At 36.5% G+C, this 25,282-nt stretch overlaps 1 protein-coding gene across 6 annotated transcripts in view; it reads left to right on the forward strand.

Moving 5' to 3' along the window:
- The window catches only part of LOC150096090 (kielin/chordin-like protein), a 649,251-nt gene that overhangs the window by 223,553 nt on the left and 400,416 nt on the right, over positions 1-25,282 (forward strand). For all 6 annotated transcript variants that reach the window (XM_090408779.1, XM_090408780.1, XM_090408782.1 and 3 more), the window contains 2 exons: positions 2,077-2,103; positions 23,882-24,106. In XM_090408779.1, the coding sequence (XP_090264905.1) occupies positions 2,077-2,103; positions 23,882-24,106 (252 nt within the window). The remainder of the gene's footprint in view (positions 1-2,076; positions 2,104-23,881; positions 24,107-25,282) is intronic.

Raw genomic sequence — 25,282 nt, forward strand, 5'->3', positions numbered from 1 at the left:
AATATACAATACTTTAGCAGTGCCCACATTATTATATGGCATTGAAATTTGGGCAATAAACAAACAAGATAAACAAAGAATAAAAACAAGTGAAATGAGATTTATGAGAAGAACTGCAAAATACACATTATTAGATCAAAAAAGGAATGAAGACATTTTAAAAGAACTAAAAACAAAATCAATAGAAGAAAAACTAAACAATTATAAACAAAAATGGATTGAACATGTAAACTGAATGGCCAACGCTCGACATCCTAAACAAATACTAAAATATAAGCTAATTGGAAAGAGAAGGCAGAGAAGGTAGACCTCAAAAAAGGATATTGGATGGATAATGAGAGACCGGAACAGATCAATATGGTCTGTAATTAGTGTTATGATGATGATGATGAAAAAATATCTTATCTGTAAGAAAATAGATTTCCCCTTTTCTAATTGAGTTTCTTTTCAAAATTACTGAAATGATATTTCTGTCAGTACTATTATCAAACTTTAGCCCTTTCAAACAGGATTAATGAATACACCAGTGACTATAGACAAATCAGTTGTTTTGCACATGTGATAAACACATCTCATCCATAGCCTCTTCAGCCTCCATAAAAGTGTTTTTTCATTCTAAACACTCAACTCCTAACTCTTTCTTCTTCATGTAGCCTCCTCAGTGAGAGGGTGCAGCACCATGTCCTTCCTGTTCTCTCTGTTGGTCGCTTTCCTTTTTGTTAATGAGCGAATGAAGTGACTAATGTTAATAATATTAGTCACTTCACAATTCTCTCTCACTAGCTTCTTACATCACTTTCCCATAGATGCCTGGTCTCTGCATTTTTTACTTTTCTATATGGTATTTCTATGGACTAAATTAAATGCCACTAACTGGCCACCACCACCATTCTTCCACTTTCCTTTAATCATGTATGACACAAACAGTTGCTGTTCAACATCCATGTATCATTCAGCTCCAGACACCTCAAACCAACTTCTCATTATCTTACCTGTTCCATGTTCCTCTGTCATTTAGAGCAATCTTTCCTGTACCATTTTCCACAATGAATATAACCTTTAGCTCTTCAAGAAACACATCAATAGATTATTTTCATCTCTCTTTCTCTGGTAACTTATCAGCACACAGCACTATTGTTTTATAGTTCATTATAGGTCTTGAGATTTCTTGTGTGTGTGTATATGGTTGATATAAAAATTAAAAAAAAAAGTACTAAAAATTCTGTCCCTTTATTCCTGATGTCTCTTTCTTTGAAATGCAATCCATTGAGTAAAATAAATTATGTATATTTTAATTTGTTTCAAGTTTGTGACTGTCAATTGCAATAAAAAAAAAATAATGAGCAATAGATTCCACAAAAATTCTGTTGAAATACTTAGTCATTAGTAGCTATTAGATATCAACTCTTCTGTAGTGGTAGCAGCACTAGCAGAAAACTGGGATATTTACAGTTAACATCTACGAGGCCCTGTCATTCAAACAAGACCCCAGCCAAATCATGCTTGTCTTCTGCTATACTAAGGATAAGCACAATGTCTCTTAGATATTTCATGCTGTATATTATTTTCTCATCATGTGGATATAATTTGCATCCATTTAGTGACAGAGATAAACAGCAAATAAAACGATAACTTCATGCCTGACCTTTCTTGACACTGACTGCTTCTGACAAGCAGTGTTCTATAGTGCAATTATGAAATAGTTCCATGAGCATTGTTATGTCATTACCTTTGATAACATGAAATCTAATCCTTTCAAAGTGCACTGCTGCAATTGTGATGCTTCTTATAAAAGCATCACAACTCTATTGATTGGAATACCATTTTCCCTCAAGATTTCTTGTGGATATTTATGGGGTTCTTATTAAAAATCTCAACATTTCATTGACCCCAAAGTGCATGATAAAATTATCCACCCAAACTACTTTTCTCATCTTCACATTTCTATGTTTAGCAGTACTTTACATATTTATTTATGACTTGTATATTATATGGATAGATAGTTTATTTGCTAAATGTGCACACAAATATGTGTTGAACAAATAACTCACTTAAAATATTCTGCTTTATTTGCAGCTTCACCAAAAGAACAAAATATTACTGGTAAGTGTTTTGCATTGTTGTTGTTGTTGTTATTACTGCTATTCTTCATAATATATGCTTCATGTTAAGTATTTTTAGGATTTTTCTTCATATATTTCTATTATGTAGCATTAAAATAAATGAGTGCTATATAATTTGCTATGTGAACTTGGAATTGTACATGATTGCAGATATTTATATAGATCTAGAGGAACATTTGTGAAGAGAGAGAAACAATATTCAGGTTAATTAAGAAATTGCTATGATGAATATGCAGCTCTGAGATTTTTTCTCTTTGAAGGGCTAGTTCTTAATAAAGCACATAGCGTTACTTGTGAAGGCCGAGAGTAGATAAGAAAGGTATTTCGCATTTTTTAACACAGCAAACCAATGCAGTTGATGAGAGGTCATAATAGAACATTTGTTTTGTGGACTCCAGGGAGCCTATACAATCTAGGAGATTGTAAAACACCATTTTCTTCTTGAACATTTACACAAAGAAAGCTGTGAATCTTTAATTCATTGTCCCAATAAAAACAATGAATTAAAGTTTTATGTCCCCTTTATGGTAAATTCTTCTTCATACATACTGTCCTTAGACAGTTGTTTAATATATTTAATTATTTAATTACTTTAAAATAATTGTCCTTATGACTGAAAAAAACCACTTGAGAACTCTGCCTCTATATGTCATTTTTCCATGTCGCTCATGTTTTCATTGTTGTGTCTTCCTTTTGTTGCTTATGTTTGTTAAATTAAAATTTTATACTGATTATGATACTTTGCAAAATTAAATTGATATCTCCACTCATGTAGTCTGTTCAGATCCTCTTGCAAGGCCACAATATCTGCTCTACTTCTCATAGTTCTTTCCAACTTTGCATAAATGGCAAATAACTGCATATCTCCAGTTAAACCTGTCCCAATGTCATTATCATACAAGTTAATCAATAATGGCCCCTGCTTTACTCTGCTAGTGACCTTTACTTTTTTTGGGGGGGGGGATAGCACTTTCCATATACAATCCCCACTGATAACTTTCTGATTCCAGTTGCCTATTTAACTGACTAGTCTCTTATCCAATCTTATCCATTTCAGTTTAACTACCAGCTTGTTGTGTGGCAAATCCAAGTATACCACTGTATATGCATCTCCCTTATCCAGTGAATTTGTCACCCTGTTGTAGTACATAAGCAGATTGTTAAAATATATTCCCCTTCCCCCCAACAAAACCCATGCTGACTGCTATTATCAACTCAGTGAATGATGCTAGAACTACAGAGGAGCTGAGTGTGACAGTGATAAACAGACTTGCCCTATTGCAAGACTCGTGTTAATTAGGTGTGCCAAAGGTACCTTTGGCATGCCTATCTATTTAATTCCCTAGAGCATTTTTCCACTGCTCACTCACCATCAATCTATCCTCCACCAATATCCTGTACTCTCCAGCTTCTCACAATGTCATCTTCACAAGGATGAAATATCCTGATAAACTGCTCATTGAATACTTCAACTATATATCCTCTGTATCAGTTGCCAATCTATTATTGTTATCAGCTAACATCATCCTTCTATAATTTTCTTCTACTTGCCACTTATTGAAAGAACTCACTAGGATTTTTCTTAGCTTGATTGGCTAATTTCTGCTTATACTTCATTTTTGCTGACTTCATGAGCATATGTTCTCATGATATGACCAGATCTAAGACTCTCAGCCCTTGCATGCCCTCCATTACATATCACCTAAGATAGTTGGTCCTTAAAATCTCACAAACATATCTCACAAAAAATGACCACTCTCTCATTTTCCTTGTTTCTTGATCCTATTACTTCATTTCAGATAATACTGAGTCACTCTCCTGTCCTGCTCTTTGTACCCTTCACGAAATTGATTATTACCAACATTCAGTTTGTGTGGCCTCCAAAGTGCCTTCTTCCAGATTTCATGCTTATCTCTTCATTCATTCATCCATTTTACTCTTAATTTAGCCTTTCACCTTTAGAATACACTCGGACATTGCTGCTGTTAAATAGCTTTCAATCAATGCCCAAGCAGCATCTGTTTCCTTTCCACTCAACTCCTCTTTCAATGCTTTAGCTCCTAGTTTCTTATAAGCTTTTCATAACCACTAGTCCTGTAGTTCTGTATATATATACAGGGTGTTCGGGATAAATTTGACAGTTTCGTAAGGAAAAAGAAAATCTTCTTTGTATCTATTAAATTTAATGAATTGACAAAAAAACATTACAGGCAGAGTTAATTACAATACTATCAACAAGATTTACTCAAAATAACCACCATTAGCATCGATCACAGCTTCAATTCTGCTTCGGAACCTCGAACAAGCTGATGCTACAGTCTCCCTGGGAAGGGCCGCAAAAACTGTTTTAATTTTATCCATTAACTGGGCTTTTGTATTACTGGAAGTGCGATTGGTGTCTTTTTCAACTGCGCCCCATACAAAATAATCCATGGGGTTAAGGTCTGGGGAGTTTGGAGGCCAAACATTTGGACTGGTGAAGTCGTAGAAATTTTCAGACAACCATTTTTGACTTTTCCCAGAGGTGTGGCAAGGGGCCGAATTCTGCTGCCATACATACGGCCTACCATTGGCTACCCTTGTTATCCAGGGCTTGACTACAGTTAGCAACTCCACGAACAAAGCCCGAATTCCAATGCCAGGGTTCTTCAACACCTGTTCCTGCAGATTTGCGAGGAATTCTGCTGTACGAACGCAATCAGATCGTCTGCTAGGGATCTTTCTTCTTGCTACATCCTCGTAGTCACCATTGCAAGTCTCTAGTTCATGCCTGATTGTTTTTACTGTATTCAGGGAGCATTGGACAGCAGTCGTAATATCCTTATTTTGATGGCGGGCACGAATCATCATGATACAAGTTATTCTCTTCCATGATTCAGGTGGGTTCCAGCTATCCATCCTTTCTGACATCTTGTATATGAATGAAGAAGGGTCCAAACTTTTAAATGAAGAGAAGTGTGTGTTAATACATGTAACTTATGGAAAAATATAATTAATTATCAATATGTCAAATTTATCCCGAACACCCTGTATATCCTTCCTTCACAGAAATTCTCATGACTGAAAACAACTCAGTTGATCACTTCATAGTCACTCTTACCGAATTGGGAAAGATTAGACACTCCATTCATGAGCACATCCTTTCATGATATGACCAGACTCTCTAAGACTCTCAGCCCTTGCATGCCCTCCATTGCATATCACCTAAGATAATTGTCCCTTAAAATCTCACAAACATCATTTTCCTTGTTTCCTGATCCTATTGTTTCATTTCAGATAATATCACCATAATGATCACATTTTCTTGCTCACTTTGCCAAGTTGCCTATACATTTCTTTGTCTCCTCCCTCAACATTCTCTGTATCAACACCCAACTAAATATTTCATCCTATCAACCTCTTCCTTACACCATACTGCTTCAAAACCACTACCACTATTTTTCCCCTTGTATCTCAACAAAGTTGAGATCAAGGGGAAATCATATAAGTCGAATATATCATATAAGTCAAATACAAACCGATAAAAACAAAATGCCACATTATTTAAGCGAAAAAATGCAAAATGAAATAATTTCAATAATAGGAGAAAAAATAAAATCTAATATTGTTAAAATGCTAAAATTAAATAAATATTATTTTATCATTTTAGACACCACTCCAGACGCATCTCACAAAAATATTAAGTATTGTTGTAAGATTTGTTTACCTCGATAATGACAACAAGAAAATAGAAATCAGAGAACACTTTTTAGAATTTTATTCAATCTAACTCAACAGGCGAAGGTTTAACAAATTTTGTTGTAGATTTTTTGCAATCAGAAAATATAAATCTTTACAATTTACGTGCTCAAGCATATGATAACGGGGCAAACATGAAGGGCAAAAATCAGGGTCTCCAAAAGAGAATATTAGATATGAACCTAAGAGCATTTTTTTGCCTCTCATACGCTTAATCTAGTTTTAAATGATGCTGCAAGTGTTCCGTGTGAAATAGCAAATTTTTTTTTCATTAATTCAGGAAATATCTAATTTTTTTTCTAAATCAGCCTATCGTTGGAAAATTTTAAAAGAGGAATGCCGAAGTTTTACTGTTAAAAAGTTTGTGATACGAGATGGTCAAGCCGCATAGACACTGTAAAAGCTTTAAGGTATAATTTAGAAAAAATATACGGTGCTTTATATATTTTACATCAAGATAAATCAAGAGATGGGTGACACAAGGAACTAAGCTGAATCATTATTATTAAATATTAAATCTTTCAAACTCATATGTTCTCTTGTTATATGGCACCTCTTATCGAAAATTAATATCATAAGTAATTTGATGCAAAAACAGAATGTAATTATGTCTACAATAATGAAAATGTCGATAGACCTAAAAAATTATTTAAAGGATTGTAGAACAGATGAGACATTCAAAAAATATGTTTGAGGAAGCAACCAAAATTGCAAATACAGTGGATTGTGATCCAAATTTCCCTTGTATGCCAGTAGTCAGACCTCGGGAAAACAAAAAGATTATTCTCATATGAAAGTGAAGATGAAGTTATTGAATCGCAAGAACAAAATTTCAAAGTCAATTTTTATTTAGTTATAATTGATATAGCTATTCCAAAACTTGATGAAAGATTTACATTATTGAAAGAACATAATGATGTTTTTGAATTTTTAAATGACATTTATTTATTAAAACCAACGGAGAAAAAAGAAAAATTAAAATATTATAAAGATTTGGAGATAAAATTGACAGATGGTAAAGATTCTGATATAAACTCCCTGGAATTATGCTAGGAAATAGAAAATATTTTAATCCATCTTAATCCGAATACGAACACATTTTCGGTACTTGAGTATATATTTTTGAATGATCTTAATGTTTTCTCCAATTTGTCAATAACACTAAGAATTTATTTAACAATATCTGTGACTGTTGCAACTGGCAAAAGATCTTATTCAAAGCTGAAAATTATAAAAAATCATCTCCGCAGTACAATGACACAGGATAGACTCAACAATTTAAGTCTTGTTAGCATAGAACATCAAATTGCAACTAATTTAGATATGGAGGATATAATAAATGATTTTGCTACAAAAAAATCATGTCAAATAAATTTTACATAAAGGCATGTGCAATTAATCTTTGTTTATATTAACAAATAATTGTTGTTCTTTTTTGTTTGTTTTTGAAAAAATGTTAAAAATAACTATATGAAACCATTTATTCTGTGTTTTTAATAATTAAGACGTAACTTTTGGTTTGCATCATCATCAAATTCCTGCCATGTATCCACAAGGGGGTGTACAAGATATGATAGTACTACATGAAAAAATTATATCATAACTAACTCCCTATCTACAATTTTCCTCCAAATCAGTCTGTTACTTGTCAAGACTCCAACATTATCATATCTTATATTTCTATCTTCTAAGGCACTTTGTACTGTATCAATCCATCTATATCTTGGTCTTCCTCTGGGTCGTTTTCCTGCCAACCTGGCAGAGAACACTTGTTTTGCTAATCTTTCCTCGCCCATTCTGTTTAGGTGACCATACCACCTGAGATTAGCTCTGCTAACGCATTCCTGGATGCTGACAATATCAAGTTCTTTCCTAATATCCTCGTTTTTAATATGATATTGCCATTGATGCCATCTGTTCACGCCTATAATCTTTCTCAGGACTCATATCTGCGGTCTCTAGTCTTTGGTCAAGTATTTTACTTCTGACTCAGCTCTCAGATCCATAAGTTAAAACTGGTTTGAACACTGTCTTTTATACAGCTAATTTAGTGTTCCGACTGATTTCTCTCTTATTCCATATGAATTTATTCAATTGACTTCCCACCATACCAGCTTTGCTGATTCTGTTGTCTATTTCTATATTTAATTTACCATCTTCAGTAAAAATCGTGCCTAAGTAGCTGAAATATTTTACTTGTTCCACAGGTTCTCCATTCACAACACAGTTGACATTTTCAATGATTCTGCCTATTTTCATTGTCTTTGTCTTTTTATTGCTGACCTTCATACCATATCTATTACAACAACTATTCGATTTAGTCAGAGAATCTTGCAGACTTGTAGCGAATTTATTTAGATATATAACATCATCCGCATAAAGCAAAGAGCTGACATTAACGTCTCCAATTTTGATATCATGTTTAATACCACTTTCCTTCATAATGTGATCCATATAAATAATGAATAACAGAGGGGATAATGTACATCCTTATCTAACACCAGATTTAACATTAAACCATCTTCCTGTACTTCCTTCAATTCTAACTGCTGACTTACAACTCAAATAAAGACTAAGTGTTGCTTGATATAATGCCCCATTGACACCATATAACTGCAGCGTATTGAATAGCTTGTCTCTTGGCACCTTATCATATGCCTTTTCCAAATCGACAAAACTTAAATACAGATCTTTGTTATATTCCCATGCTTTCTCGACTATTTGTCGTAAAGTGAAAATCTGATCCTGACAACCTCTGTTTGGCCTGAATCCAGCTTGTTCTTCACCAAGCTTTTCTTCCACAATTCTTCTGAACCGTTTCTCAAGTATACTTGCATAGATCTTGCCAGGAACACTCAGTAGGGAAATACCTCTGTAATTCTCACATGCAGTTTTATTTCCCTTTTTATATGTGGGTACTATGAGAGCTCTACTCCAATCATCGGGAATTCGTCCCTCTGTCCAGGCATTCTGAACTATGCAGTGCAGCCACTGTAAGACTCTTATACCACCATACTTCAGCATTTCTGGTCGAATATCATCTACTCCAGCTGCCTTTCCACATTTCAAGCCTTTGATGTCTTTTTCTACTTCAAGTATGGATATGTATTCCTGCCTGCATGCCTGGTCAGTGTTTTTTACCACTGTGCTGTCATCACTGCTTGTTTCATTTAGCAGTTTTTCAAAGTAATTACTCCATACTTCAAGGATATCTTTTTCTCCAGTTTTCATGTCACCTTTATCATCTCTAACTCCTTTTACAGCACTCTTTTCCCCATTCCTAAGCTTCTTCAACAACCTCCAGAATATTTTGCCACCTTCTTGATATTTATTTTCTATATTCTTGCCAAAGTCTCCTCCCATGACTTTTGTTTAGCTAGTTTTACTCTGTGTTTAGCATTCTTGCATTTGTCTCTATATTCTCTAAGAGCACAAGCTGACTTATTTGCCAGGAACTTTTGATATGCTTTCTTCTTTCCCTTCACTGCCTCTTTAACTTCCTGTGTCCACCAGGGAGTTCTGATTTTTTTTATCCTTGCAGACAACCTCACCACATGCCTCTCTGGCAGAATCAATCAATGTTTTCTTCAGAGTTTGCCACTGAATCTCCAAGGATTGATTCCTGTTCTCAAACTCTTTCATTTGGTTTGCATAAATTGTTATTTTATTTATTGTAGTAAATGCTACATGCAATTTCTTTTAGTTATGTTTTTAAGGAGTGGCCGATAAAAGTTTGCACCTGGGCAGCAAATACCCTTGGTGTGCCCCTGCAACTGATAAATGTTTTTTTAAGTATTTTCATATTTTTATTGTTTTCAATTATTTATTTTATTTTTGTATATTGTAGTGTTGTAATATCTTATTTCATTTCTCATCTTTTTCCTTATTGTTTTGCATAGTTCTGCATATTCTATTTTAGAAGTTAAGTTTTTGTTTAGTCAAAGTTTTTCACTATTAGTTGCTGAAATTTAAAATGCCACTTCCTTTAAATATCCTAGAACATATTGATTATCAAGATATAAAATTAGTCCAGAAATACAAGGGATACATTCCTGCAATAGATTTTATCATCCACTTCACTTATTATCCTTCATAATTCTCTTAACCAGAGTTAAAAAAAGAAATATACAAGACAATCTTTAGACCTATTGTCCTATATGGAGTGCAAACTTGGTGCATAACAGACCCAAGATGAAAACGTTTTGCAGATCTTCGAAAATAAATCCTTAGCAAGGTCTTTATACCTGTAAGATATAGCAGAACAGGTGAAGCAAAGAGAAGACCTAATCAAGAACTATACAAACTGTTATAGATTGCTACTATTAACTGATGAGATCACAGCTTGCAGATTGAGACAGCTTTGACATGTGAAAAGAATGGGTGAGGAGAGGAGAGAATTGCTAGACACACATCTAAGATGAGACTTGATAGAAAGTAACCTAGAAGAAGACTATGACAATATTGGGAGGATAGCATCCAAAAATGCTGAGCTGAGATAGGAATACTGAACTGGCCTGGAAGAATTTAAGACATAAAAGAGTGAAAGAAGTTGGTACTTGCAGTAAAGAACCTTGGAGGTTCACTAAACTAGAAAAAAATACAAAGTGGAATTTTTCACATGTTAAATGCTTATTTATTTATTTACAGTGAACTCTTACTATAGTACATCATTATAACAAAGTTACTCACTTTAACAGACTGCTAAGGACATCTTTATGTTTCAACATAAACTGTGAAAGAAAAGTGTATAAGAAAGTTTTAAAAATAATCATAGTCAAGTAGCTTTCAGAGATGAACTGTAGACAAATATACAAATATTATTATTATTTCTCAGGCATTTCCATTGTGTCAAAGACTCATCATCACAGACCCATTAACCATTATTCACATAATATATCTTTACTTAAACTCATACAATGATGAAGTAATCACAGCTATCTCTGGTAACCTATTATACTCATTCACCACCCTTCAAGCAAAAAATCTAGGTCCTTGCAACCTTGCTAACCACACTCATAGTTTTCGGGGTTGATCCTTTGCTCTCTCTCCCTTCCTGCCATATATATATAAAAAAAAAAGCATTTGGCATCAATCCCATAAAATCCTTTTAATAACTTATATCTTTCTATCATTTCCCCTCTTTTTCTCCTCAGCTAGTGTTTGAACACTACACACTTTCAATCTGTTCTCATAGGAAGCATTCCATAAATCTGCCACAATCTTTATCACTCACCTCTGCATCCTCTCCATCACTTCTTCATCCTAATGAAATCCAGGCGACCATTTCTGTGCACAGTAATCTAGTGTGGCCTTATTAAAATGTAAAGGGAAATAATAACCTCCCTATTCCATCATGTTCCCCTGACAATCACGTAATTCGATGTACTGTTTTGGTTGCCTTTGGAATATTTCTTCTAAATTCAACTCACTATCCACAATTGACCCCAAATCCCTGGCCTTGTGAATTTCCTACAGTTTGTTTACACTGTGTAATACACTGCTTGTGATCTCTTCATACTCAAATGCATGATCTTACACTTGGTCACTTCAAAACAGCCATTTACCTTTAATTAAACTGCCAGATTGTTTAACTCAACTCTCAGTTATCACTTTCTTATAAAAAAAGTAAGCAAATTACTAAGGCAAGACCTACCCCTTCACAAATCCTCTACAGAATCATATATCTTTTACCAATCCCCAACACCTTAACAACCACACCTGAGATACTGATTGACCTATAATTTGCAATTTCTGCCTTGGAGTCTCCTTTATGCAGTGGAACCATTTTGCTGTCTTTCCATCCTCTAGTTACCTTCCTAGAATTAAGGCTTAAATGAAACAGCTTTGTAAAAAGAGGTGCCAATTCCTTTGCACATTTTCATAATACAATCTGTTGTGTCATTTAATTCCAAGGCAGTGTTAGCATTAAAGTTCAGCAATGTTGTAAGTGCCTCCAGTTCATCTTCCTCTATTCTCATACCACTCATTGTCACATCTGGCACTGCAATATCTCTGCCTGGAGACAGTACATCTTTGCAAAATGATGTACTGTCAATCACTAAAGCATTAAATCATCCTTTCATAATCATTCTTCCTTTTACTTGTCAAATATAAAAAGAACTTGTTCGAATTTTCTTTAGTCTCTTTGGTTAGCTTCCACTCATAATTAGCTTGGGCCTTCTTTACCATGCAGGTTACTCTTCTTGCCTGTGCCTTGAACTGCCCATGGCCTTACTGATCACCTTTTCATTATTCCTTCTACAACTTTTTCTTTTTCTATAGTTTCCACTTAATGGTAATATTCTTCTATCTAACTCATACCTGATTTATCCTCTTGACTTTAGATATACAGTCTGATATGCTTTCTTCAAATGCTCCTTGACCATCACCCATGTATTACTAACTTCTCTTCCCTCCAAATTCTTATGCTATTGCACTGCTCAAAGCCGAATCCTCAGTTTGTCATAATCACTCATAATCACCTGCTTTGTAAGTCTATATATATCCCTTGTTAACAGAAAAGTCTGCATCATCTGGCAATCTCCCATTACAAAACCACATGATCATTTTTTCCAAGTGGAGGCAGTGTGGCTACCTTGGTTACTGTTAAGTTCTTTGATGCCATAACAAGATCCCTCTGAAACTCGAACCTCGAGTCCCCTCCATTACATGGTGTCTCAGGTAATTATCTCCTCAAGTTGTATAAATTCTCTTTCCTTCCCCTCTTTCCTGTGACCATTTCTCCTTCTTTCTCTCTCTCATAATAATTACTCGTCCTACACTCATTGTGCTAATTTGCCTATGCATGTCATTCACATTTTCCCTTATATCCATCTTACCTGTAGTAGGCCAACTACATATTTCATCATGTTGGCCTCTATATTACACTAGGTAGCCTCAAATGAACTGCTCACTGTATCCCTACCCTCCTGATGTTTCTGTTCTTTTTGGCTTCATTTCTTCTGCTATCATTAGCAAAACTTTTCTTCCCATTCTGTTTTCTCTGTCCTCTCTGGAATACTATACCTCTTGCATTTTCTCTCTCTCTGACTACATCATTATGAAAGTAAGTTAGCCAAGTAAGCAAGTCAAAGGAAATCCGAACGATGTCATTTGCTTTGTGATGAGCAAAAAGAATGATTATAGAAATATAATTGAAGTTATCTTTTTATAACTGTATAGAAAGATAATACTGTACTATACAGCAGTCTCATGCTAAGGTGACCTTCACAGTGCCATGCTGCTGCATTTGGGTATCATATTCCTGTCCATCCAACCATTTCTTAATTCTGCCCATAACCAACTTTTCCAATATTTTCATCACTACTGAGAGTGATGAGTAAGGTCTCTGAAACATCTGTCATATCTGCAATTTACAATAGTAACAATACATTTATAATTTACAATCTTGGTTTTGGAACTGCCATTATATAACTAAGCTATATCACTTTCTTCCCTTTACACTGGAAACTTATCAATGCTGAGATACATTAAACAATCTGGGAAAAGGCAATGCCAATTCTCTTGTTTTTGCTTTCTCATAATAAATTGGCCAACACCCTACCAAATCCTGTGGATATATTCAATAATTCAGACAAGTATGCCTGAATTTTATTTTTTAATTGAGACATAAGACAAAGATGTAACTAATTAGTAGACATTATATAATAGCAGAGTTTTATGACCATTATCAATACAGATCTAGATTAAATATGAAATCATAACATCATAAATAAATGGACTCATTATCATCATATGTTCACTGGGCATCCATAGATGCCATATGAGGATGAAAAAGTGGTGGAGAGTATCTATAGGCAAGTTATGAAGATTGTGGCAGGTCTATGGAATGCTCTCTATAAGAATAGATTGAAGATCTATGGACTTCAGAAACTTGCTGATAGGCAGAAATAAAGCAGAGTTGGGGGGGGGGACATGATATAGGCATATAAATTATTAAAGGGATTTAGAAGACTAATTTTAAATGTTAAAAATACCAAGCAATTTTAAAGCTGGTTTTACTCCATTTCCCAAGTACAAGTCAAGTTTGCGCCTGCAAGTGATGCAAGACTAGCTGATCCTACAGGTAGTGCAAGACCAAGGCAACTCATGGTAAAGGTGGCATAAGCACTGATCACTAATCTTAATATTTACCCTTAATGCCAAAACACATCTCCAAGAAGGGGATGTATGATGTTTTGTATTAAAGGCAAGGGGCCACTACCCAGACCGGTTTCGACCTTTATTGAGGTCGAATGGGAGTTCATGTTTCTCATCATCGGCCTTTGGGGAATAAAGCATGCTGAGGGTCAGCGAACAGTAAGAGAGGAGAATAATGAAAGATAGAGTAGGACAGTATGAGGTAAAAGAGGCCTCAGTCAACCTGTTTAGCCTTATATGGCTAATTGGTCTGTGACACATATTCTCAATTTATCTGTTAAAAAAAAAGAAAATTTAACCATAAAAATTTTGACTAATAGTTCACTTATAAATTTATCCTTAATAACTTCGTCAGTTATCTATGAAGGAGATCCATTGACCTGTTTTGAAAACAATAATTTCAGTTAGAACTTTTTTAAATTACATAAAAATCAAAGGACTTAAGGTCCGGTCAGTTGAACTGAAAGGAAACAAAATAAGGAACTTGCAAACCTGGTACCACTGGGACTTAGAATGGGGTAGAAGACTGGCCCGGGAGATGCTGCTCACAAGGAGCAGCACCGCCTCGCAGTAAGCCTTCGCAGCCCGGGTTCTCAGATCTACCCCCCTTATTTGGAGTAAAGGAAACCGTGCCAGCGAAAGCTTTGTGGCGAGGAAGAACAGAGTGGTTGTTACTTTTCCTAGGAAGAGTTAGGTGGAGTTTTGGAGATACTAAAGAAATATACAGGGCTTGATACGTCCCTGTATAAGAAAGCATATTTTCGGTGGTTTGCAGTATTTGTTCACAAATTTAAAGTCGCCTAGTAGATGTCTCTCTTGCGCAAGAAATTTAGGAAGGTAAAAAAAGAAACCTATCCTTATTCCTGCATACATTAAATTTGCGTCCCGTACCTGGGATTTTTTCCGTACCTTCCAGATGTGATACTTTAAGATGTTAATTAAAAAAATGGCGAATTTTTGGGTCTTGTTGACTGGTGGCAGGAATTGCAGGTATATGACCTCTTCTAGTGATAGCATCGGGATTCCCAGTGCTGTGCTCAGTCTTTGCCAGACGCGTTGGGCTGGTGGGCAAAAATTAAAGAAATGCTCCACCATTTCCATGCCCCGGCAGACATCACAAAAGGGATCGCACGGACTGGGTACGTACCTAGATTTAACCTGTTTCACCAGGAGCCGCCCATAAGCTATTCGCCAGGCCAGATCCCGATGAAAAGGCTGTCCCCAGCTATTCTTGATGTTTTTAAAGAGAATTTCATTGTTTGTCCCGAGGTTTGGTGTATCACGCCTGGAGAGTTGGAAGAAATCCCAGTATACTGCTTTCGGTTTGTGTGTGAGGATTTCTGTTCCTTTGTCTCTAAGTACTGTGAGTGATTTTACTAGTGTGCGGTACCACTTGGGCACAACCCTTGCATGGGGTCCAGCATAGTCCGTGGTTCCAAAGATGGGGAGGAAAAGTCCTATAAAATATCTAATTAGGAGGCCTGAAATATGGTTTGAGTTTAAGGCCTTCCGTACGGTTTTGAATGTATTTGCATAAAGCAAGCTTTTGAGATCAGGCAGAGCGTAACCCCCTTCTTCATGTTTTAGTTGCAGGTATTGTTTTTTAACCTCATGTTTTTTTTCATTCCAGAAGAAATCTATGACTTTTTTGGATAATTGGTTTTCTTGTAGCAGTGTGATGCCTGTGATATTGACTGTGTGCATCAGCATTGGGGTAATGATTGTTTTTATCACTGTGGCTCTGCCATAAAAGGAGAAAAAGGTCGGTTTGAATAGACTTATCTTTTTCCGTACTTATTTCCTGTAATTTTTTAACTGGTAAAGCTAGCGACTCAGAAAAGGGAACTCCTAGTATTGTTAGCGGCTGCATATGCAGCGCTAAACCGTAGGGAAGTCCGGTGTTATGGAAATTTCCAAAATTTTCGATTTTGGTTTTTTGTGCATTAACTCGGAGACCACTGACTATGCTGAAGTTTTGCAGTATGTCAAGATAGATGCAGATAGACTCAGAGTCTCTGAGTGTGGCCACTACATCATCTGCATATGCTACTATTTTGCACTGTTTGGAAACTTGGGGCAGTGGAATACCATTAATTGCAGGGGTGTTCTCTATTCTTTTGATGAGGGGTTCTAATGCTAGGGAAAAGAGAAGGGGGCTTAGTGGGCAGCCTTGCCTAACCCCTCTCTTTATACGGATTGGTTCTGTCAGAAACCCATTAATAGACAGTTGTGTCGAGGCCTCCGCGTACATATGTTTAATTGTATGCCGAAGTCTCGGGCCTATGCCCACTTTTTTTAGGGTGTCCTGTAAGTACGTGTGGCTGATGCTGTCGAACGCTTTTTCCAGGTCGGTGGAGAGAAGTGCCAGGGGGTATTTTTTTTCCTTGGCCAGTCTGATTAGGTCTCTTAGCAGGAAGAGATTAAATTCCATAGATCTACCTGGGATTCCATAGACCTGTGAACTTGTTATTATGTTTTCTATTCCGCCCTTAATGCGTGTACAGATAATTTTTGCGAAGAGTTTATAGTCTAGGTTAGTTAAGGAGATGGGACGCCAGTTATTTGACAAAGTCCGATCTCGGTCTTTTTTGGGGATAAAGATTGTATAGCTCAGCGAATTCCTCGGGGATGTTTCCCGAAGTGAGGAATTCGTTAAAGATCTTTACTAGTGCTGGCAGTACAAGGTCCCAGATAGATCTATAGAATTCTATCCTGAGTCCGTCTGGCCATGGGGTCTTTTTTGTCTTCATCATTTTGCACATGGCTTTTATTTCAGCTGCAGTTATCGGCTGTCATGCAGGACGCTAAGATGCTCCGGAAAACGTTTGACGTCCCACTCACCGAAGTCGTCCGTGCCCTGCTGGTCAGCGAAGATGCTGAGATACTGCCGGTGAAAGTGACGGAGTATTTCATGGGTGGAATTTAGAATCTGGCCTTTCTCCTCGATCTGGTAAATCGTTCTTTCATCGTTTGCTGCCACCCGTTGTTGATTGTAGAATGCAGCGGAGGGTGTTTCCAAATTTCTGAGATAGAGTCTCGTGCGAAAGTCGAGGTCATCGACTCTACTCTGCCGCTCTTGCTGCAGCTCTATTTCTACCTGTCTGATAAGATGTCCGCAGGGAACTCCGCTCCGTTCGCTTGACCGGTACCAGCCGAGTTCCCTGTAGAGATCCCTCAGCCGTTTACGTTGTTGGTAGACCCTTTCGCGCCCACATTTTTGAAACAGTTCCTTAGCCTGCCACTTGAAGTGCAGCCAGTTTTCCCAGTCCCAGTTGATGTTTGTCCATTCATCACAGAGTTTCTGTAGCTGGTTGCTAAAAAGACTGGGAAAGGTAGGAGGAAGCCTCCAAGGACCTCTGGCTGTTTCCATAACCTCTGGGAGTGTAATTTTTAAAATGACCAATTTGTGGTCTGTTGACATGTTGTGTGCTGTGGTGTGACGTGTCCTTTGAACATACTATTCCAAGTTTTGGGACACGTACACCCTATCTAGTCTCGTCGATATCTGGCTGCGGCACCACGTTGTTTCTACCTTCGATGGGTTATTCCTCCTCCAGACATCGACGAGATCAAAATTTACACAGCATCTTTTTAGAGCGGCGGTTCCGCCGGTTCCGGAGTTTGCGTTCCCGCCTACTTTGTCCAAACGTGTGTCTTCCACACAATTCCAGTCCCCGGCTACTATTAGGTGTTCTGCTCCCAAGAGGTAGTTTTCAAGGGCAGAGAAGAAACCGCTTCTGTGGTATGGGCTGTTCGGGGCGTATACTGCAACAAGCCGGATGGTACGGCCACCGTACTTCCAGTCTACCGTTATTAGACGTCCCATGGCGTCCTTCTGGACGTTGAAGAACCCCCCCGCGATTGGGGGGCGAATTAGTATTCCGACCCCTCGCGAGTGAGCATCCCCAAAGCACCAGTAGCTGGTAACTGGGTAGCTTCTCGAGAAGTTCTCCACGTCCCAATGCTTATAAAAATGGGTTTCTTGAATCAGGAGGATATTAATTTTGTACCTTAACATTAGCTTCCAGACAGTGCTTTGTGCGTAGGGGTTGCGTAAACCGTTGGTGTTTAAAGTGGCAATTTTAAAATCCATGTTGGTATTTGGAGGAAGGGGGGTGTTGTCTGTTTGTTGCTCTACATGTTCCACCTGTGATTCACTATCGGAGCTGTTTGGAATATCCATAACGAGGTCGTTTTGAAATTCCATTTCTGTGATGCTATAAATGTCCGTGCTGCAGATATGTGAATGGGGTTCTGCAGGTTGGTCTGCTACTGGGGATAGGTTTCCTGTCTTTGTTACTGCCTCCTCAAGGGGCTGGGTGCCTTCGCGTTGGCTTGTAGTTTGGATGTTGTCCATTTCATCTTCTGACGAGAGTAGGCTGCTTTGTTTAGCCTTTTTTGCCTCTTCTGTTTCTGCCTCTCTTGTGCGCTTTATTGGGGCACTGGTTGTTACGACTTCTTCCTCTTTGCTGCGGGTTTCGAAGTTGGCTGTTATTTCCTTGATGTGGCGGGTTGCCCTGGGTGTCTTACTCGTTACGGGTTTCATGGAGGTTGTGTTTTCTGCTAGTGTTTCTTTTTCGGTCTGTTGCCGGAGCTCTGGAAAATCGCTCCCTGATGATACCTCAGGTTTACCGAGGGGTATAGCCCTGATCGGTGTTATGGTCCCTCCAGCTGCTTCTGAGACTATTCTGTGTGAGCACGTGTCCACTTTATGGGTCAAGTCCCCACATTTAAGACAAGCTTCTGTGCAGTTTACTATTTTGTGCTCTGTTGATTTGCAATTTCTGCACTGTAGTTTTGGGCATTCTGCCCCTAGGTGACCCTCAGAGTTACATCGGAAACACAATCTTTTAACTCCCGGGTAGTTAACCATGACCCTTGTTTGGCCCACTAAAATGAAGTTGGGAACTTCCTTTTTCATATCCATTTGTATTTCAACGTTGCCTGTTTTCCAGCCTTTGTAATCTGGATGTTCAAATGCTTTGATACTAATAATATCGCCCCATTGGCTAAAAAATTTCTTGACGTTGTCTTCATTCTCCAGGTATTCCAAGGGAAATCTAGTTATTCTTAAGGTTTTCCATAAACTCTGCCCCTACTGTATCAATCAGAGCTTTCACTAACGTCCGCTCATCTGGGAGCCGCTTGACTTCGATGCCAAGTGTTCTAGTTCTGGGTAAGAATAAAGGCATTGTTGGGGGATGACCTAACTACTGGCTGTAGAAGGGGGGATGACCTAACTACTGGCTGTAGAATGTAGGTAAAGGAGGTAAAGGAGGGCGAAGTCGGGGAACGCCCGGTGTCCCTCACAACAAGCGAAGAGATACCAGAAGGAATGGGTAAAAGAGCCAATAATAAGAAAAAAGGTCTTACCAACACTGAGGTACTTCTGCAGAAAATGAGCATGGAGCTCTCTTCGGGCCGCGGGAACTGGATCCTCTTTTGGACTGGTAGGCACAGGTGCTTTCTTCTTCGAACTGGAGCTCTCTTTCACGTCTTGGCGAATAATGCTGCAAATAGGTCTCATCAGTGGGAGCTAGGCTAGAAATACTAAGATTTGGTAATACAGAGCTTATTAAGTATTTTACCAGAACAAGTTACCATAAGGTGTTATAACCTTATTAAATAAAAATCTCTGGAGGAGATATAAATGTAGAAAGTATTTTGCCTTGGGTATAATAAATGTTAAAAATACCAAGCAATTTTAAAGCTGGTTTTACTCCATTTCCCAAGTAAGCAAACAGACAAACAAGTCAAGTTTGCGCCTGTTTGTCTGTTTGCTTACTTGGGAAATGGAGTAAAACCAGCTTTAAAATTGCTTGGTATTTTTAACATTTATTATACCCAAGGTAAAATACTTTCTACAAGACTAATTTTAGTACATTCCAGGAAGAAAGATAACAAGGGATCACTCCTGGAAATTGTATAAGAGTGTGATTAGCAAGGTTTGAACTTTTTTTTTTCCCTTTGGATGGAATGCTAGAGGTAGTCATGAATGCTTCATCAGTGAATGAGTTCAAGGAAAAGTCTTCTGTGATGAGTCTTATAACTCCATAGAGCTACCCATATAATAGTAACAACAAGAACAACAACAATAATAATAATAATAATAAATGTAGGGTGTTTTCCATTTCTAATCACTCAAGAAGAAAGTTAACCATGTTTTCATCATATATGCAAGGAATAGTGAACTAGTTACATTACATCCTGCCAATCTTTCTTGGTCTTAGTAAAGGATATGTTCCACTGGGATTTCCTGGTGTTTACAAGATACAACAGCGAAATTATGATTTACTTTATTATAGCCAGTCAAGTCTACAATAGTTCATTGTGAAGAGCATAAGAAATATATCAAGCATCCTGAACTGGAACTGTGAGCACTTGTAGAATGGACAATCATTTTCTCTCTCTCTCTCTCTCACACGCACACACACACATGCGCGTTTTTGTGTTGAAACATTATTACATTACCCAAATTTGAACGTGTCTGATAGACTACGTTCCTCCCTGTTATTAAATTACCATTACTTTAAGACTTCTCATTGGTGTTGATTTTTGTTTCTGTATCTTTATTACTTTGTTGTTGCTATGCTGTCATTTATGATTAGAATCATAATGCTACACTGTTAATCTTTCCCATTTATGCTTGTTCTATTGTTCCATTTTTTTAAACCAGTTTTGTTTTAAAGATATGCACAAAACATTGAGTGAAAATTTTACTAATACATTGCTTACACTGGCCAACAAAAAAAAATTTTTTTCTGCTGATTATGATCTGACACTTGTTTTTTACTAATTTGAGTGCCCTGATTTCAAATATCAAACCCATTTTTCTCTATCACGTCAGGTTTTTCCTCTATGGCATTTTCTTTTTGCTAATTTGTAAGTTTTTGATAGTTTTAAGGAGGCAGTACTAATTGGAGGATCAAAAAAATCGATTTTTTAATATTTTCTGAAAGTATGTACTTTTAAAAATCTATTCCTAACTTTTTATCAAGAAATTCGAAAAATTCCTGAAGATAGCCTATTAATTCAAAGCGGTGCGCAGATCAGAATTAGAGTGCTCACCGCTCTCGCTTGTTAGTAAATGAATAAATGCGTAAGAACCTGCAACGGCACGTACTGGCGCTTTGAATGCGAGAGAGGCCGATAACCGACCTAATACATTTAGGTGATGAAAAGTAGGTGATGACAACTGCCTAAAACAAATGAATGCTATATGCATCATAGCGGACAAAGAACGATTGAAATCAGTCAATCGTTAATCGATCATGAAAGTATGATGAGAGCTTATAACGTTTCAATAGTCTCTGTTTTTTTTGTCTTGTTAATTGCATGTTAGTCAGCAGTGAAGAAAATACATCATGTCTACTACTCGAAAATGTGTCAATAGTGTATTTTCCTTCTGCTACATTTGTGGCAGCTTTACTGTTCCCAGTCAAAGGACAAATATCACTGATTTCGTTAAGAAAGTGTACTTTGCATACTTTGACGTAAAACTTGCAGATCAGGACAATTCATGGGCTCAAAATAAAGTGTGTAAGTCATGTGTAGAAAATTTACGACAGTGGAGCAAGGGAAAATGCCAAAAATTAGCTTTTGGCATTCCAGTGATTTGGCATGAACCGAAAAATCATGTAGATGATTGCTATTTTTGTTTAGTTCAGACTTCTGGTTATAATAAGAAGAATAAGAAAAAAATTGTGTATCCAAATCTCGACTCAGCAATTCGGCCAGTTGCTCATTCCAATGAAATAGCCGTGCCAATTTATAAAGGACTTCCTTTACTTGAGAACAAGCATGATTGGGATATGCCAGATGTTCTTGAGGAGCAAGACCTGGATGTTGATTTAGACAATGAAAATTTAATTTCTAGTTCTGGACTGCAACGTTTTACTCAAGCGGAATTGAATGACTTAGTAAGAGATTTGGGCCTATCAAAGGAATCATCAGAATTGTTAGCTTCAAGATTAAATGAAAAAAACGACTGGAGCAAGATATGAAGATAACTTTTTATCGTAGCAGGGAAAGTAATCTTGTACAATATTTTAAATATGAGTGTGGGTTTGTTTACTGTAACAATGTGTCAGGTTTACTAACTGAAATGAGTGTTGTACAATATCATCCAAATGAGTGGCATTTATTTATCGACAGTTCAAGCAGAAGTCTCAAGTGTGTCTTACTACACAATGGGAATGTATATGGCTTAATTCCTATTGGCTATTCAGTCCACTTAAAGGAAACATATGAGGGCATTAAAAAGGTTCTGAAGTTATTAAAATATACAGACCATAACTGGATCATATGTGTGGATCTTAAAATGGTGAACTTTTTTTTTACTTGGCTTTCAAAGAGGATATACAAAGTTTCCGTGTTTTCTATGCTTCTGGGATAGTTGAGCTAGAAACCAACACTGGAGTCAGAAACATTAGCCTCTTAGAATATCCTTAAATGTTGGAGAACAGAATGTTATAAATCAACCTTTAATCAACAGAGAAAAAATCATTTTTCCACCTCTACACATCAAACTAGGTCTTATGAAGCAGTATGTTAAGGCTTTAGATTTACAAGGTGACTGTTTCCAATGCATATGTGAAAAATTTCCATGACTTAGTTATGAAAAAATTAAAGCTGGTTTATTTGATGGACTGCAAATTAGAACTTTAATGAGAGACCCAAATTTCATCAACTCTATGAACGAAATTGAGAAAGAGGCCTGGACTTCATTTACAATGGTTGCAAATAATTTTCTTGGAAACAAAAAAGCATGCAATTACAAAGATCTAGTGGAAACAATGCTTGAAAATTTCCAGTGCCTAGGTTGCAACATGAGCATAAAGCTTCATTTCCTATACAGTCATCTTGATAGATTTCCCGAGAATTTAGGTGCTGTAAACGATGAACAAGGCGAAAGATTTCATCGACTTAAAAACTAAGGAAGATGGGATTCACATATGATGGCCGACTACTGTTGGAGTATTCAAAGGGATTGCCAAAACAGAACACACAGCAGAAATGGCTACAAACAAAAATTTATTCCCTGAAACTCAGTGTAAGTAAAATTGTTATTTTTTTATAAATATTCTTGTAATTTTTAATGAATATTGTTAAGTAGTTATGTATCTAATTATTGGCCTCTCTCGCATTCAAAGTGCCAGTACGTGCTGTTGCAGGTTCTTACTCATTTATTCATTTACTAACAAGCGAGAGCGGTGAGCACTCCGATTCTGATCTGCGCACCGCTTTGAATAATAGGCTATATCTTCGGGAATTTTTCGAATTTCTTGATAAAAAGTTAGGAACAGATTTTTAAAAGTACATACTTTCAGAAAATAATATTAAAAAATCGATATTTTTGATCCTCCAAATAGTACTGCGTCCTTAAAACTATCAAAAACTTACAAATTAGCAAAAAGAAAATGCCATAAAGGAAAAGCCTGACGTGATAGAGAAAAATGGGTTTGATATTTGAAATCAGCCAGCGCACCCAAATTAGTAAAAAAACAAGTCTCATATAAAAGTTAGCAAAAATTGTGTTGGACTGTGTTATTATTATTACCTATGTAAAGTAATTCATTTAAATTATAAAATGGATTACTTTATCTCTGAAGTCAGCTTTTTTTTGTGTGTGTGTGTGTGTGTGTGTGTGTGTGTGTGTGTGTGTGTGTGTGTGTGTGTGTGTGTGTGTGTGTGTCAAGATCAGTAGCATTACTTCTGATAATATCTATTTCAGAGATTTCAGAGTTTGTTTTTAAAAATACAGAGAACTAAAATGACTAACAATATATATTTTTTTTAAATACATGCATTGCATGGATATTCTTCAAAGATTATGATATAAAATTTTTATTACATTTCAGTTCCAATGTGTGAGTATAAAAATAAAAAGTATCACTTGGGTGAACAAATCTATCCAGATGAAGATCCCTGTGTTACTTGTTTATGTACTGAAGGATGGACTGGATTAAATAGCAGCAGCTGTCGGACACATGATTGCATGTTAGAGAGAAAAGCAGAAGAGCTAAATAATGGTTGCATTCCTATTTACCATGAGAAAACTTGTTGTCCCATTGAATATCACTGTGGTAAATAATTTTTTAAGATATTTATTCATTTAAAAACTTTATATATTCATCATATATATATACATGCAAAGCTATTTAACCATTTTTAAATGAGACATGACCAAATTTTAAATGGTTGTTTAGAAAATACCAACTCTAAAATTCTTTTTAATGTAATCCAAGGCAACCAATATTTTCTGTCTTGCTTATCTGATTGCCCAACCTGTGGATGTAGGTTCAAATCTCAGTCTGGTAATGTTTATATGAAGATTTTTAGATAGTAGATGATTTTCATTGTCTGGTGTGAGTCACCACTCTTTTTAATAGAGGAGGGTTGTGATTTATTTCTGTTTATTTCTTTTAATGTCTGTTTTTTTTTTTTTTTTTCAAGAACATTTTTATCTATTCAGAAAACAACATTATTATTATGGTAAACAGTCAAGTAATTTAATGTAATACTATAAGTGAAAACAAGTCAGTGCAGTTAACAGGATACAAGAATCGAAAGTGGGCTTGGCAAAGTTGAGAAAGAAAATGTGTATGTAGTATGATAATAGATGATTGGAAAATGAAAATGGAAAGGTGAAGTAATGCAAAACTGGTCCTTTATGGGGATTCTGTTATTTAAAATTTGGTGAATGAAAATATATGAAAGTTTTGTTTTCAAGGAGGAAGGATGAATAGAGTGATTGAGGTTTTCAATATTCTGATGAAATGAGCCAGTAAGTTAAAAGTGGAGGGAAGAGCACCTAATTTTAACTAATTTCTGTCATACTGAGTGGTATGACAGAGAGATGTGAAACAACAAATGAAGATGAAAAATGGTATTATTATTATTATTATATGACACCTCAAGGGAGTCCAAGGACACTCATCGAGGAAGAGTGCCTACTCTACATTCTAACTTCAACTACACCAACGCCATCTACCACTCACCACCACTACTAGCATTTCCACAGACAATCACAAACATCCATGCCCACAGTGGGATTCGAACCTGTGACCTTTTGACTGGAGAGCGGATATGCTAACCACTCGGCCGGCTATGGTTTCAGAACTGTATAATAATAATAATTATTATTATTTTATTGACCTCCATTAACTCACAAGCTTCACTTTGGGAGAGCAATGCTAATCAACCCAAAGTCTAATTGGGTTAAACTCATTCCTTAAACTCGTCTGCCATTTGCATTTTCA

The sequence above is a fragment of the Typopeltis vanoorti genome, chromosome 19 (assembly GCF_054136105.1).
Source record: "Typopeltis vanoorti isolate ZY-2024b chromosome 19, IOZ_Tvanoo_1.0, whole genome shotgun sequence".
NCBI lineage: Eukaryota > Metazoa > Arthropoda > Arachnida > Uropygi > Thelyphonidae > Typopeltis > Typopeltis vanoorti.